At 32.7% G+C, this 15,377-nt stretch overlaps 2 protein-coding genes across 9 annotated transcripts; one reads left to right on the top strand and one right to left on the bottom strand.

Annotated features, from left to right (window-relative positions):
* Window positions 1–365: 365 nt before the first annotated feature.
* LOC111284242 (putative E3 ubiquitin-protein ligase RZFP34) lies at window positions 366–6,909 on the top strand. 4 transcript variants are annotated; one of them, XM_089762459.1, is made up of 12 exons: window positions 366–2,775; window positions 2,897–3,496; window positions 3,596–3,683; window positions 4,004–4,063; window positions 4,203–4,235; window positions 4,462–4,539; window positions 4,652–4,735; window positions 5,155–5,195; window positions 5,304–5,386; window positions 5,477–5,568; window positions 5,660–5,771; window positions 5,996–6,909. In XM_089762459.1, exons 2-12 carry the CDS (start codon window positions 3,394–3,396, stop codon window positions 6,104–6,106), a joined length of 885 nt encoding a protein of 294 aa, XP_089618585.1. In that variant the 5' UTR covers window positions 366–2,775; window positions 2,897–3,393; the 3' UTR covers window positions 6,107–6,909. The 4 variants fall into 4 exon arrangements, with proteins under 4 accessions (XP_089618585.1, XP_089618584.1, XP_022728703.1 ...); XM_089762458.1 differs by having other exon boundaries at window positions 4,692–4,735; XM_022872968.2 differs by having other exon boundaries at window positions 366–531; window positions 3,248–3,496; window positions 4,692–4,735.
* A 1,847-nt stretch (window positions 6,910–8,756) lies between these two features.
* On the bottom strand, window positions 8,757–12,375 carry LOC111285107 (sugar transport protein 7-like). Of its 5 annotated transcripts, XM_089762462.1 has the most exons (6): window positions 12,090–12,362; window positions 11,267–11,617; window positions 10,464–10,783; window positions 9,751–10,183; window positions 9,557–9,669; window positions 8,757–9,397 (listed from the first exon to the last, which is right to left on the bottom strand). In XM_089762462.1, the coding sequence occupies exons 2-6, from the start codon at window positions 11,409–11,411 to the stop codon at window positions 8,957–8,959; spliced, it is 1,452 nt and encodes a 483-aa protein (XP_089618588.1). In that variant the 5' UTR covers window positions 11,412–11,617; window positions 12,090–12,362; the 3' UTR covers window positions 8,757–8,956. The 5 variants fall into 5 exon arrangements, with proteins under 5 accessions (XP_089618588.1, XP_089618587.1, XP_022730086.1 ...); XM_089762461.1 differs by having other exon boundaries at window positions 9,557–10,183; window positions 11,267–11,437; window positions 12,090–12,375; XM_022874351.2 differs by having other exon boundaries at window positions 9,557–10,183; window positions 12,090–12,375.
* Window positions 12,376–15,377: the final 3,002 nt, after the last annotated feature.

The following is a 15,377-nucleotide window of genomic DNA, read 5'->3' on the forward strand; positions in this document are numbered from 1 at the left end:
CAAACTCAGGGTAAGCAATTTAACTCTCTACTCTTTGCTCGTTCGAGTCAAAGTTTTGTTTAATCCAACTTTTGATAATGAGGGTGCAAGTTTTATAAAATGTTGCGTTTGCAGGTGATAGTTGCGCTTTTAAGTTACAAAAGTGAAATGAGATATTTTGAAGTCAGGGGAGGGTGAATACGTCATTTTGACGTTTAAATTGTCAACTATGACAGCAATGACATGAAGGAAACCAGAATCCTAACAGTTTTCACTTCCGTATTTCAAAAAGGCCAAAAATTTTCGAAGTATCCAGAACTCGAAGAAACCGATTTTCTCTCCTTTCTTTCAACAGCTATATAAAGTGTGCTTTGATCTATAATTTTAACAATCACATTATTATCATTTTTATTTTATAACCAAAAAAAAAAAAAAAAAAGAAAGGAAAAGGCTCGGTTTGAGAAACTGAAACGATATATTTGCGATTGGACGTTCTCATCGGGATCACGCCGTTGTTGTTATTCAAATCGGGGCGATTCTCCGGGATTGAAAGTTCGTTATTTTATAAAAAAATTGTTTAAGTTAATTATTTTGATTTGATTATTGTTGAATTATTTGTTTAGGTACTGTGTCAGGCAAATGTTATTGTTGAAAAAGGTAATTTATTGATTTTCTTTCTTAGTCGATTCATTTTCTGTTTGGTTTCTGAGAAGATCGAACGAAAAAGAAGGGAAAGTTTCTTGAAAACGGTATTCCCTCTTGAGGAGGGGAACTGAAACGTTTTCAAAAGATTTTGGTTCTTTTATAGAAAAAATATAGAGGAAATTTATGGTTTCAAGTTTCTTTATCTTCTTGTGATTACTTAATAATCAAAGCGAAGTAATAGGACTGAAGAGAACTGATTGGCTTAATGTGATCTAATTGAGGATCAACCTTGGTGCACTAATGTTAGATAATTGAATCTGTGGCTCCTCTTTAGCATAAGATCGTGAATTATTGATTTATTGTATATTTTGGTCTAATTTGATTTTGCATAGAATTATGTGTGATATTAAATATAGTTTTTAACTTGTTTACTGCCTTATTGATTTGAGGTCATGGTTGTGTTGTTTTTGCTGCCGCTGCTGTTGTTGTTTTGTTATTGTCCGCGTCATGTTGCTGCTAATTTCTGTTTGCAGTGGTAGGTAGGAATTTAAGTTTAGACATGAAATTTCTTTCATTTACGGCTTATTTTTACAGTGTTAGTTGATTCCTTTTATTAGAATTTTTTTGTCTTTTCGTGTGGATGTCATTTGTGTCATTTGTAGTGTTTATTAGAGTATTTCCTCACTATGTGACTGTTTGGAGCCTTCAGCATAAGCGTTGCATGTCAGTTCCTTTTGTACTATGAAGGATACTAGCTTAGATATTGCTTGTTGCAAAGCAATACCGTTTATTAACTATGAAATTATGGAGTTTTTTGTGTCATTATTTGTTTATGGGAGTATATGGCCAACCCAAATGATACATCATGAAGGCATTTACATGGATGACATGATAGAGAAAATTGATTAGTTTTGTATAGTATTAAAACTAAAAGTTTTAAATTTATGTTTCATAGGTCTGCAAGTGGGTGTAGAATGGGGAAAACAAACTGATGAAACTGTATTATTTTTTATAATTAGTCTGCCTTTTGCTTGGTGGCCAATGTTTTTATTGTCTAACACAAGATGTGATTTCTTTTCGGGTTTGAATAGCTTTTGTCTCTTCCTTGAACAAACTATAAAAGAATAATAATAACTTTATCATTTTAGGGGTTGCTTTGGAAAGTTGATCTTGTGACATATTATGATATCTTTCTCTCTGCAAGAAAGTGCCATAGAAGAGACTTTTGAGATTGTGACAGCTATGTGTGTGGGAAACTAGAACATTTGTTTACTTAGCCGCTTGGAATATGTGGTTGAATGTTAGCTAATCAAGAACACCGCAACTTTGACTTCTGTTTTTTGAATTTAAATGGTTCCTGCAGCTTATGATTGGAATTTATTAGGGATTTGCATGCAGATCTTTGTTTTTTCCTCTTAAATTAGCTACAGGTGTTGAAGATGCTTAGGTTGGTGAACCCTTTCGAATTAGTTGGTTTGCATAACAGTTTTCTGCAGAGCTTCACTACCCTTACAGGTTGTGGAATTTGTTGATCTACTTAATCAAGGGATTAAGCGTTTGGGATGCTAAGCTTGTCTTTTACATCTCCGCCAATGGATAGCTCTCCAAATTGCCATTTTCTATGTCTTCATCACATTTGAACCTTTATAGTGATGAAAACATGCTTTTAGGTGTATCATCACTTTGCTGTTCATTCATGGTTCTTTTTTCCTTATAAACTTCGATTCCTTTCAAATCTCTTGAAGAGTGACGATAACTTATAGACAAGGTCATTGCCATGTCCCCAAATTATGGGGTCAGCCTTTTTATTCACCGAGTTACAATTCTTCCAAAAACCCTAGGAGGGTGGATTTCTAACTAACAATAAACAGAAAAATCTCTTCTAATAGGGTGTGCATGAAATCTTCCTATCTTCCTTGATATGAGGTACCTTAATTCATGGTAAACTACTAGTTTGGTTTACTCATGACCGCAAATCTTGTGGTTGTTTGGAGTTTCCTGCGTAGAACTTGATTTTTGGAGAGAAATAATTAGGTTGAAGTATGTTCAATTCTATATGAAGATACACCTTCTCAAGTTGTAAGGATGTGAAGGTATTAAGTGACGAGTAATTACAATTGTCAAAGGAGACTTGGTGCAGAAATGCTGGAGGTAGGCTTGTCCTTGTGGAAAATAACAGAGCAAAACTTTGCAATCAATCACTCTTTTTCCTCTGTTTTTATTTTGCATTATAGAATATGTTTGATTCTGTGATCTGTTGCTTTTACCATAGGTTGGGATGTCTATTTCCATTATAGTTGGATTTGGGTCCAGAACTTCAAGAAATCAAGTCACCATGCAATGCTATTGCTTTCTGCTCACTGCTGGAGGCTCTGGAGTTCCTCAGTGCTGCATTGTTGTTATTTGTGTGGGATTATAGTAGTTCTACTTATTTTGATGAATCCTTCTCTTGGAGTAATGCTGATTGGAGCTGTTCAACGTTGGATTATTTTGTTGAGGATTCGATTGGTCTGCAGCAGTGTTGAAGAAAGCAACAATGTCATGGAGTGTTTGCCTGGCTTGTTCAAGCCACTAGATATCTTTAAAATCTTAGGATCTTTGCTAAATGTTTTACTGTTTGCAGGTTTCTAGGCTTATTGCCAGCTGTTAGACAGATAAGGATAAGGTTTGATCTGAAGATATCATTTTCAATGGAGGAAGTGGAAAATAAGCATTCTGGATCTGAAGTAATAGAGCTTTGTCACCATCAAAATGAATGTTGCAAAGTAAATGAAGAAGAGGTTGGAGGGTCATGCTCACAGCAGTCTGGTGGGGATGAATCAAGCAATGCAGAGGCAACAGAATTGCTGGAGAAGGGTTTTATGGAGTACGGGTAAGCTCTAATCTTTGCTTCAGATTAATTTATTTCCATTCAGGTTTCTTTGTTTGTTGGCTAACATCATGTGCTGTTATTTTTTCCCTTTTTCTCCAGTTGCTCACATTATCAAAGAAGGTGCCGTATTAGAGCTCCTTGTTGTGGTGAGATCTTTGATTGTCGCCACTGTCATAATGAGGCAAAGGTTTGTTCTCATCCTTAAACATTTTATTGTTAAGATAAATTGTTATCATATGACATTGTTGTTTGAGAATGCCATTGCTAAGATGCAAGTAGATAATTTGAGTGTTTATCATGCATTTTTACTTAGTTTGTTTCGTGATACCTTTCAAGTTCTATGAACTTCTAAATATTTACGTACTTTTATTGAAAATATCTATCACTAGCAATGAAAAATCATTCTAATATCGAACTAGAAAGTTGTGATTCTATCACCCTGAAAACATAGTTTCCTTTATTAATTTCAATGATAATAACATGCAACTAATTATTGACTATGTGCAGAACAATATCAATGTTGACCAGAAGCTCAGACATGACATCCCACGCCATCAAGTCAGTCAGGTATTTATATCCAGAAATTCTGCTTTATTCTTTCTACCCTGTGGTCCCTGCAAATTTTTCCTTTGTGTTGGTAGACATCTTATTTGCTGTAATGCTTTATATTGCTGACATTTCATTTTTTCTCTGTAACTTTTACCAGGTCATTTGTTCACTATGTGGCACAGAACAAGAGGTAAATTAGTCTAAGTGATATTTATAGGCATTTCATTAACCATTTTCTTCAAGATGAAAAAAGTCAATATTACACCATGAACCTCTAAGGTATTCATGTGTAAGAGGAGTGATGGTATTGTTGATGACACGGAAAACTTAATTAGCAGAATCTAGTTCTTCAAAAGCTTTTTCTATGTAGTTGGAGTTCTCCTAAGCACGTTTGCTTTTGATTTCATTTGGAACAGGTCCAGCAAGTCTGCATTAACTGTCGCGTATGTATGGGGAAATATTTCTGCAAGGCCTGCAAACTTTTTGATGACGATGTAAGTGATGTTGCAAAAGAATGTGAATCTTGGGTTTTCCATCTTTTTATGGGTTTTTTTACCTTTGTCTTGTTGTCTTAGTTCTTTGTGTTTTTGTGAAAGGAGTTAACAGAATACAATATTGGCATACTAATATTGCTTCTACCATACAGACATCAAAGAGACAGTATCATTGTGATGGTTGTGGGATCTGTAGGTATGGTGCTCATATTCTGTTTTTTTTGCCTTAAATTTTTTTGTGCATTTATGGTTGTCTGCAAACCATTTTTACCCCTAAGAAAGTCATTTTCGTAAGTTTTATGTCACTATTTATCCTAAATTTGAAATTTGTAAAGTATAACCTTAATGTGATCGGGAGATACTGACTTAGCTTTTATGTTCAAAGTGCCATTGCTTTCTTTACATCCTTTAATTTTTAGGAAACCACTCCCCTTATTTCTGCCCTCTTACTGTTTTTTTTTTTTTTTTTTTTGTCCCGAGTGTTTTAGAATTGTTTATGAAATTATTTTCCTTATTTCTTCCCTCTTCACTTTTGTTTCTTTTTTATCATGTCACTGCATTTGTCTATTAATCTTGTCATTGTTACAACTAAATAATAATGTTATTTTCTTCCAGAATTGGAGGACAGGAGAATTTCTTCCATTGCAACAATTGTGGTAAGCTAATCTGAATCTGCCTCATATAAGTTTGTATTAGAGCTTGTGGGTATTTGAACATTACTAATACTTTTATCTGTTTCCTTTTGTATTCTTTGTCATATAAAGGTTGCTGCTATTCTATTCTTCTGAAAAAAAGCCATCCCTGCGTGGAAGGAGCAATGCATCATGACTGCCCCGTATGCTTTGAGGTAATTTCAATGAGACATTCTTCTATTTGCCATCATGATAATTAATTGCTTTGATATACTTTAACTGTAAACAACAATTTGGATGTGTAGTTTCTGTTTGAGTCAAGATATGATGTAACTGTTCTGCCATGTGGACATACCATTCACACAGATTGCTTGAAGGATATGACGGACCATTTCCAGTGAGTGCTTCAGTTCAATCTCAGGTTTAGCTATTTCATGTTATTTGTAACATTTCAGTATTCTTGACTGGTATACTAATCACTGCAACAGATATGCGTGTCCTCTGTGCTCCAAGTCAGTTTGTGACATGTCAAAGGTTTGGGAGAAATTTGATGAGGAGATTGCAGCTACACCAATGCCGGAACCTTATCAAAATAAAATGGTTTGTAATTTCAATCTAACCTTCTATTTTGCATATTCAGTCCTTTTCTATATTTTTATGACAGTTGAGAGCTCTGCCTACTAACCATGTATCATGTAATATGAGTATCTATCTCTTTTGAGTGCGAAGAATGACAAACCTGAAATGATTTTAGTAGAGATTCATTTTTGTGGAAGCAGCTCCTATAAGATTTTTTCATTTACAGATTTAATTCTGATAAACAGGTTTCAATTCTTTGTAATGATTGTGGGACAAAGTCAGAGGTGCGGTTTCATGTTCTGGCTCGAAAATGCCCAAATTGCAAGTCATATAATACTCGGCAAACAAGAGGCTAAAGTGGCAAGAGTAGCAGCTGGAAATGAGTTGATGATATATTTTCTGCATTGATGCTATACGTTGGGCTCTCATCAAGAGCAAAGCTTCATGGCCACACTCGTGGAGAATATTTTTGTACTGGAGATGAGTTCATTCGGAGTCATTAATTTTTTTGTTTACTTCTCTTTCCGCTGTATTGCTTGTATGTTCAATTATTTATAGATAATTCACAATATCATTTGGTTGACATTAGACAATACTTGTTTTCCTTCTGGTTTTTGGTTAGATTACCTTTTTGTAGGAAAGATGTCTGTTTCATCCTTTTAGGCAGCTAGTTACTGTTTTCATCCATGGTCCATGGAATCAGTGTTGCTGTCTATTCTAGTCATCTTAATCTTCTGCCAAAGGGTTCGAATTCTCCTAATGTTGCATGGGAGCTGCATTCGTTGACTGTCTGATAGTAGAGTAGGACTTGTCATGGACTAGTCTTTGAGTGTCACCTCCAAATCTTAGGCTTGGAGAGCAGAAAGTTTTGGCTCGGGTATGTCCGAAAAGTCAAGTTTGTTCATGTTCAGTGACAATCGGTGACTGTTATCTTGCTAGTATTGGTGTTGTGGAGCACTGGATGTTGCAGACTGCTGTTTGGTTCGTATGACAGTCAAGATTCTGTAATGTCAAGAGGTTTGGGTATCGGGTTGGAGTCCTATCACGATGAGAACTTGGAAATTTAATTTCTTGTTTCATCAGGGCAATGAATGTTACTTCTCTCTTTCAATGGCCCTGTAATGATCTTTTCTGAATTTTATGCTTTCTTTCGTGTTAACCAGTCCGAGTTATTTGTCTTTCTTTTCCTTTTTTTTTTTTCCTCTTTTGGCAAATGTTGTGCCCGATTCTGGGAACTTTAACGAATTCAAAGCAGGTCAACAGAAATCTGATTCTGGTTATTTTTGTTTGGGAGATTTCACCTTTTAGTAGCAGTTATTATGTTAATAGACTTAGTTGCTATGCCTTTACAAGATTTTATGTTGACTGTTATCCATTGTAATGTTGTCTGAAACTTTTGCCGGCTGCATGTTCTTGGATTGCTAGGTTTGGATCGCCAGTAGGATTTTGGGTTTCACCGTTTCAGTGAGATGTTTTCTAGTCTAAACAGTTACCTTCACTGTTTGATTTGGTTCAATTAAATAATCTCTGGTGTGAGAAGATGTATGTTCTGTACTGGGATAGTAATACATTTGCAGATTGGATGACATCTAAGTAACATTTTCAGATTGGAGTTACGAGTATGATGATTACATGACTTCTGAAGAACTACATTACTTTGATCGTACAAGCCTTGGCCTGTAAATGACAAAAATTTATCTTATGGATAGCCGAGGAACCATTACTTGGATTTGGGCATAATTAATTCAAATCTTCATTTAGTGTGATTTTAGTCAGCTGTGAATGTAAAAAGTAACAAACTTTAACTGCCGTTATATTCACCTATTTTTGTAGGTAGCCTGGGGTGAGGAAAAGGGAAGTCACTTATTTTTGTAGTAGCTCGGATAGAGATAAAAGAAGGATTGGGAATATTGAAATTCGAATATTAAAATTTTTTAATGTTATTACTTAAAATTAATTTTATAAATTAATTGAATTAAATTTTTTAAGTTTTTTGTATGATTAATTCAAAATGAAAAAAATCATCGCATGATGATGAGCAGCAATTTAAAAAATATATTTTAAAATTAAATCAGAAAGTTACGTCTCAACAAAATACAAAGAAAGCATGACTGAGCTGCGAATCTTTGTAGCATAGGCACGTAATATTTACGCATACCAGTTAGTTCTTGTAAAGGGTGACTGGCTATTAGAGTTTGCCTTAACCTGTTAAGATCCATTATATTTTAAGCATATTTAAGAGAAAAAAGAAGAAAATAAAGAAACATAATTCCAGCTGAACAACCTGAGTATAACAGATTCACATAAAATTGGATAATGTAAACTAAAAGAAATGAACGAAAGTAGTATAAATGAAGGTGCGACTGAAGCGAGAAAGGAGGATCTTCATTGAAGCCTGGGGTCCAAAAACTTGAAAATTGATTTACACATATATTACTTTTTTTCAATAATTTTAAAAATTTTTATAGATAAAATAGTGAACTTAAATTTATTAGGTTCACAACTTCACATTCATTATTCGTTATTTGCGATGACTCTGGATTATAGGAGTAACAAAAATGAGTTGTATTCAAACGTTATTAAATTGATTTTTGATTTAAAATTCATCACTATATTTTCACTAGGGCAATGTTGCCAGGGGCAGTCTCTTCAGCGGACGCTTTCGAACGCTCGTCCTATTAAAAAGCCATGTACTCTTTCAACTTTTCCGTAAACAACAATGAGAACTTTCTTTCTAAGTTATCAACTCTAGATGGGATTTTGACCAAGAACGAATGCTTTGAAATATCTTCAAGTTCTTCAAGGCCAATTAAGCCAGAACTTGAAGAAGATGGTTTTTTAGATATAATAATTAAGGCCAAAACTTGGGCTGTTTTTTCTTAGTTATCTCTTCTTGATGGGATTTGATTTGCCTTATTTAGGTTGCAAACAATTATATTCAGGGATTTAGATAGAGGCAAAATTTTAAACCAATTAGTATGTGGAGGATATCATGCAGGTTCAAACTTGACATGGAAAATCAGATTCATCTTTAAATTTAATATGGAATTAAGACAATCATATTCAAATCTCATATGCCCTCTATTGTTTTTGTCATACTCATCCCAGAGGAATCGCCTCCTCCAACCTTTATTACCTTGATCAATGTTACAATTAAAACACAAACATTGTATACAACTTCTTGTAGTAAACTCTTCTTGGGTTTTCTAAACACTCTCATTGTTGTCAACTTGGGGATATTCGGGGACAATCTTCTTCCAGAACCAATGTTTTCTCCACAGAAATATCATTTCTTCAATTGGAACTCCCTTTGTTTCAGGCAAGAAAAAGTAAACGAAGATGGTCATGACAGTAATCCAGCCCGCGAAGAATAGGAAGATTCCGAACTTGAAATGACAAAGCATGGCAAGGAAGCACTGTGCTATGATGAAAGTGAATAGAAGATTTACAGAAACTGTAATGCCTTGTCCTGCAGACCTGGTTTCCAATGGGAATACCTCACTTGGTACAGTCCAGCCTAGTGGACCCCATGACCATCCAAATGCTAAAACAAAGAGACATATCACAATTACCACCAATATTGAGTATCCTTTTGATAGTTCTTGGTTGTCCCCAAACTTCACTCCCAAGATTATGGCAACTGTAACCTGTTTCAGAGGCAGATGATGAGAGAATGATCAGTTGTCTACTTGTCTTGCTTAAGTTACTTTTATAGCCTTTAGGAGATGTTGGAATTGATTACTTTCTGATGACTTCAGTAAAATTCAATATTATTTGTTCAGAGGTAGAATATTAAGATCTCTTACCTGACATATAATCATCTGTATTCCGCCACTGATAAGTAAAACTCTTCGACCCAATCTATCGACCGTTGCAATGGAAATGAATGTAGATCCAGCCAGAACTGCTCCTGTTAGAGCTGAAGAGTAAAGTGAAGCATTACCTCCAAATCCCATGCTTTGGAACAATACTGGAGCATAAAAGAGAATGGAGTTTATGCCTGTTAGGATTTGGAATGTTGGCATGCAGATTGCCATGACCAATTGTGGCCTGTTCCTTCTCTCAAGGATGTTTCTAAAGGGATGCTTGATTGCATTTGCCAAATCACTGGCATCTATCATGTCTTGAAACTCTGCATCAATATTATTTGTTCCTCTAATCTTAACCAGGACATTTCTGCCTCTCTCTTTTGATCCCCTTTCAATTAAGCTGTTAGGTGTCTCAGGAAGAAGGAATCCTCCCACTGTCATTAAAAAGGCTGGTATTGCTGCTAGACCTAGGGAAAGCCTCCAACCCCAGGGTTCAAGCTTTTGGGTTCCATAATTGACCATGTTCGCTGTAAAGATTCCAAGGGTAGTTGCTAACTGAAACATCATGTTGAGAGCTCCTCGAACATGAGTTGGTGCCATTTCTGATAGATATAGTGGAACAGCCTTCATAATAAGCATGAAAAAGTAAGGCTCAGAAATTCTCAGAAATATCTATTGAACTGTTACATGGTTAAAACTCTCATAGATCAAGAAAAGTATATTAGGCATTGCTCATTTCCTGCGAGAAGAAGCAAATGAATGCTCATGACTCCTGTTCGTAAAAGTATAGAAACCATGTGTTTCAAAGAATGGATAAGGAAATTTTTGGTAATTTCCAAAATCCTAAATAAGTTAATTAGGAAGATAAACTAGGAGGAAAGCTTCTAGTGAAACAGGTTGTTACCTGGTTTCCAAATCCTATTCCAACACCAAGCATGATTCGACCCAACAGAAGCATTGCTATATTGACAGCTGCGGCATTAAGAGTTGCTCCAACAAGAAAGCTGAGTCCACCACAAATTATACTTGCACGACGACCGTACTTCCTAGTTATAGGAGACGCCACCAAGGATGCAACTAGACCAGCGAGGTATAGAGAAGAGGTGAATGCTGCGAGCCCTTGGTTGTCATATTTGCAGTAGTTGTTTTCATGGGCGTGCTGCTTGTTTATGTACACCGAATGGAAAAACTTTCGAAGAAATCCATCCATGGATGTTACACCGCCTGTGAATAATTGTTATGAAATTCACAAGAATATCAGTGATAAAAATTTCATAACCTTTTCTTTTTGACATTTTGCTGGTCTCTTGAAAAAAAAAAAAAGAGGTTCAAAACATGAGTTTCGAAGACTATTCACTTTTATGTCCAGTGGCCTATCTTTTGTTTGATTCCTAATAATCACATCATTACTTCCATAGAAATGTAAATAAACTGAACTCTGCCCGGAAACCAAACAGAGTGAAACAAAACAATTCTGTTCCTGTTCCTGCCAAAGATGAAATTCTTGAATTTAAATATGATAGATAAGTTTCTACTTTTCACTTCTTTAGATTACAATCGAAACTAGATTTCCAATCTTCGATGATTTCTATATTTGCTTCTAGTTAGGTTGTTGGTTGAGTGTCGGTAGATTTTCTCCTTGAAATTAACGTTAGAACAGCTACCTAAATAAATCTATCTATAAAAATTTTGGCTGATATAAAGTACCTGAAATTCCGATGTCATATCCGAAAATTGATCCTCCAACAGCTGCAACAATGCATGCAATAACCACATACAAGGTGACCCTCCCTTGGTACTGATCTGCTCTCTCCTTGGCCACCCCGGTTGGAGCTAAAGCCCCTGCAGGCATGTTTGAAAGCTTCTCTTTTCTTCCTCCTAGAGACACCAAAAACCAGATGAAATAAAAGGAGATAGCTCTTCAGCCTGCAGGACTGTTTTTCTGTTCTTGTCTTGCCCTTACTGGAGATTTTAAAGCCTGTTACTCCGGTTGACGAAAGAGAAACAACCTCCCCACTTGACCTTGGAAAGCTAGGAAATAATAACTTTTCCGAGTGTCTATCTCAATTATCAGTCAAGGAAATATTTTATTAATTTGTTTAATGTACATATGATAGTATTATATGTATGGTGACTATTATTTACAAGGACATAAATAATATTGAATTTTTATGATATTTTTGTTTCCACTTGAAACTGCCTGGTTCTGTTAATCAGCAAAGAAAACAAAAGAAAAAATATATTCCATTGCAATTGTGCCAAAATTGGATACAGGAAAAAAAATAGCGCAACACTTTTCTTTGCATTTTCATCAATGAAGGCAAGACTTATACGAAGCAAACATTGTGTTTCTAGGAAACAAATTTTGTGTATGACAAGATTAAATTTCTGGACAGAAATCTGACAAGCACAAATAAATATTTGAGGGATCTATCAATGAAAACTCATCATCTATTTCTGGTAATTAGTCATTCTTGTGATGCCAAGTGAAAATTCATGACAATTATTCTTCTGGGTTATCTGATTTTACCTTTCTCGGCTTTCTGACTGAGACGAAATGAATTCGTTTGATCGAACGAAGATGCTTTTCCTCCTATTTATCTGAGAAAAGAAACAAAGGAAACAAAAAAAAAAAAAAAAAAGAGAAGAAAAATCTCTTTCAAGGTCACAGTATATTTCACTTCATTTTATGTCATGGTTCTTTGAAGTGAAAAAATGCAGGAGTACGTCAAACTTTCAAAAAAAAAAAACCTCTCAGGCTTCTCTTTAAGTACTTGCAAATTGGCATAGAAGGGGATTCGCATAGGCCAAAATGGCTTCCAAAATAAATTGAAAAGTTTGATCATATGAACCGCTATATATAGCAACCACATTCCCTCCTTTATTTCTTACCCATAAAAGGAAAAAAAAAAAAGAAAAAATGTATAGACAAGTGTAACAAAAATTGCTTTTTTTTTTTGGCAGGGAATGATATTTACTTCCATGTATCAATAATCTCTCTAATTTGGTTCTTACAAATTAAAGGATATAAATAGATTGATATTTAAATTCGTTGATATGATATTAAAATTAACATTTGAGTTTACCAATAAAAATTATATATGTAATAGATTAAGATTTTAAAAAATAAAGTACATAAATCTTGCGAAAATAGGAATTAATATTGAGATATGGGTAGAAGTGAAAATGGCAGCATCAGATTGATGTTGATGTTTCATTGAATTTCACAATTTGGTTTTGAGCAGTTTGCTCTGGACCTGGACTGGAGTGAGTGCGTTTTTAATGAATTTGCCCGTATGTATTTGTTTCATGTTTGATTCGGATTCTCGCAAATTCAATTCTGTCTGGATTTGAGCCAGTTGCAAATGCTGTCTATATCTGCCAGTCAAAAAGAGCAACATTTACCTTGATTTTCTCACTCTTCTGGAAACCTTTGCGTAGGAAGCAACTTCCACCATACTTTTATTGTCTCTCTTTCATTTCATTTTCTTACTCCATTAACTCTACATTAAGAAGACACTTGCCTCTTTACGACTGAGATTTTGAATCATGGATTTGAATTACCTCTTTCAAACTATTTAGTTTAATTAATGAAAGCAAAGAAAATTATAAATGAATATTATTTTATTTTATGTTCCATAGAGGTGGGATTTTGACTTTTAAATCTATCATTAAAGACAATATTTATATGCCGTCATGACATTTTTGCTAACGTTTGAAGATTGAGTTCGAAAGAATTTATATATAGCATTTTTATGGATAAAATAATTATAAAGCATAAAAGATTGTTAAAGATTAAAAAATTTTTAAAAAAAATATTGATATTGTCATAGTGGTCCAATCAACCTAGATTCGTGACATTGGCATTTAAAATTTTAGTTTTCAACTTGGGCAAGTTCAGTGTCCCAAAATTTATGGTAATATTTAAAACCAATAAAAAAACAGCGTAAGTTTGGAGAAGTTTCATAAAGTCAATGTACAACTCATTTGTGTTGCCAAATATTAATTGCCGGAATCTTTAAACTTTGTTAAGAAAGAAAATGAAATGGTGGAAAACGGGTAGATGACATTTGTTAATCGTTATCTCTCCCTTTGACTAAATGCTCTGATGATTCTGCTAGTTTTAGTATTTTTAACCGTAGATAGCTTAAGTAGCGAGCAAGAAGACAAAGCATTCCATGTCAATTTCTGAATCTCACCTCCCACTTGCAGTTCTTATCTTAATAAATTCAAGGTCGATGTTTTTTATGCATATAATAAATAAAAGTTAATGCACTTGCAAAATATTATGGATATATATATAAAAATTAAAAATATTTAAATCTAGTATATATTTATTATGATTAGGCTTTCATTGTTTGAATTTTGTATTATGTTGTGAGTGTTATGATTTTTATTTTAAAATAATAATTTTTTAAAATTGTAAGAATGTTATAATTTTTTTAAATTATAATCAAATAAAAAATTAATATTATTATAAATTTTTATACAAAAATATTTATAATAAAAAATATTCAAAATGATAAAAAAAAAAGCTTCTAAACTAAAATTCAATTATTATCCAAGCCCCTATCATTTTTCCCAATAAATTAAATCCTTGAACAACTATTTTTACTAATTGATTCACTATTAAAGAAAAAATATTTAATTATTTTTTTCAATTGAAGGTTTTATTAAGTGAAAATAGATATGTAAAGATTCAATTAGATAAAAATAAATATTTAAAGGTTTAATTGATTCAAAATAAAAGAATTCAAAAATTAATTGATTATAATAAAATATTAAGAATTTAAATGATTATTAAATTTTTATTTGAGAATTTTTTTTATCCTTTTGCCTAAAAATATAATAATTATACATTTTTGTTAAAAATGTATGTTGTAAATGATAAAGATTTTGTTTTTAACTTTTTATTCTATTTATTTTATATCTTCGTAGTTAATTAAGATTAATTTACATTGTTGAAATGATTTTTAAAATATTTTTGATACAGTATTTTTAAGAATTACTTACAGTTATATACCATTTAAGAATTTTAAGAAAAATTATCATTTATAATTTTTCAAAAAAAAATTAAAATTTTTTAAATTATAATTTTCATTATTTAGCTCATTCAACTACAATAAAAAATAAAATATAATACAAAAATAAATAAATAATTACTACTTTATTCCTTCACCTTAAAAAAATAAATAAGTAAAAATACATATTGGGAAATAACCCAAGTCACAAATCTAAATTGGGCCTAGGATAGTATATTTTAAACCTTTTTTTTTTTTTGTATTTGTGTTGGTTTTAGTTATTGAAAAACTTGATTATTTTGGATTATTTTATTTTTTTAAATACCGAAAAGAAAAGTAAAAATATAAGGTTTGGATCTATGTTCTCTATTTTTGACGTTTTTTATTGTGTTGGTTTTTTTCGTTTAAACTTTAATTGTTTATGAATTTAAAAAGTTCATAACTAAAAAAAAGATCAAGATATATTCTAATTTTATCTGTTTTTTGAGAAACCATTTAAAATTTTCAAATTTGAAGTATATTTTTAGATTTGTTGTTCATTATTTTTTTTTAAAATTAAAAATGAAAAAATTTTCTTTTTATCAAATTTTAAGATCGTAAAATTTTGGATTTGGTTGAATATAGATCTTTTTTTTTTCAATTTTGTTTTATATTTTGACTTTTTTTTTCTAAATTAACTAAAAAATATATTAGAGACATTAATTAAAAAATAAAAAAAGTGAAGATTCAATTGTTGTCCAACATATGGTGTAAAATTAAAAACTTCACATGAACTGCATTAATTTCTATAAACTATT

This window comes from Durio zibethinus, chromosome 6, assembly GCF_047325235.1.
Source record: "Durio zibethinus cultivar Kanyao isolate XHJ-2024 chromosome 6, ASM4732523v1, whole genome shotgun sequence".
NCBI lineage: Eukaryota > Viridiplantae > Streptophyta > Magnoliopsida > Malvales > Malvaceae > Durio > Durio zibethinus.

Excerpts from the sequence above, each read along its gene's own strand:
- LOC111284242 (XM_089762458.1), top strand. The coding sequence starts at position 3,315 with ATGGAGGAAGTGGAAAATAAGCATTCTGGATCTGAAGTAATAGAGCTT. Across the intron at positions 4,540-4,691 it reads GCAAACTTTTTGATGACGAT|ACATCAAAGAGACAGTATCA; the intron begins GTAAGTGATGTT and ends TCTACCATACAG. Across the intron at positions 5,772-5,995 it reads AACCTTATCAAAATAAAATG|GTTTCAATTCTTTGTAATGA; the intron begins GTTTGTAATTTC and ends TCTGATAAACAG.
- LOC111285107 (XM_089762461.1), bottom strand. The coding sequence starts at position 11,411 with ATGCCTGCAGGGGCTTTAGCTCCAACCGGGGTGGCCAAGGAGAGAGCA. Across the intron at positions 10,784-11,266 it reads ATATGACATCGGAATTTCAG|GCGGTGTAACATCCATGGAT; the intron begins GTACTTTATATC and ends AATTATTCACAG. Across the intron at positions 10,184-10,463 it reads GAATAGGATTTGGAAACCAG|GCTGTTCCACTATATCTATC; the intron begins GTAACAACCTGT and ends CTTATTATGAAG.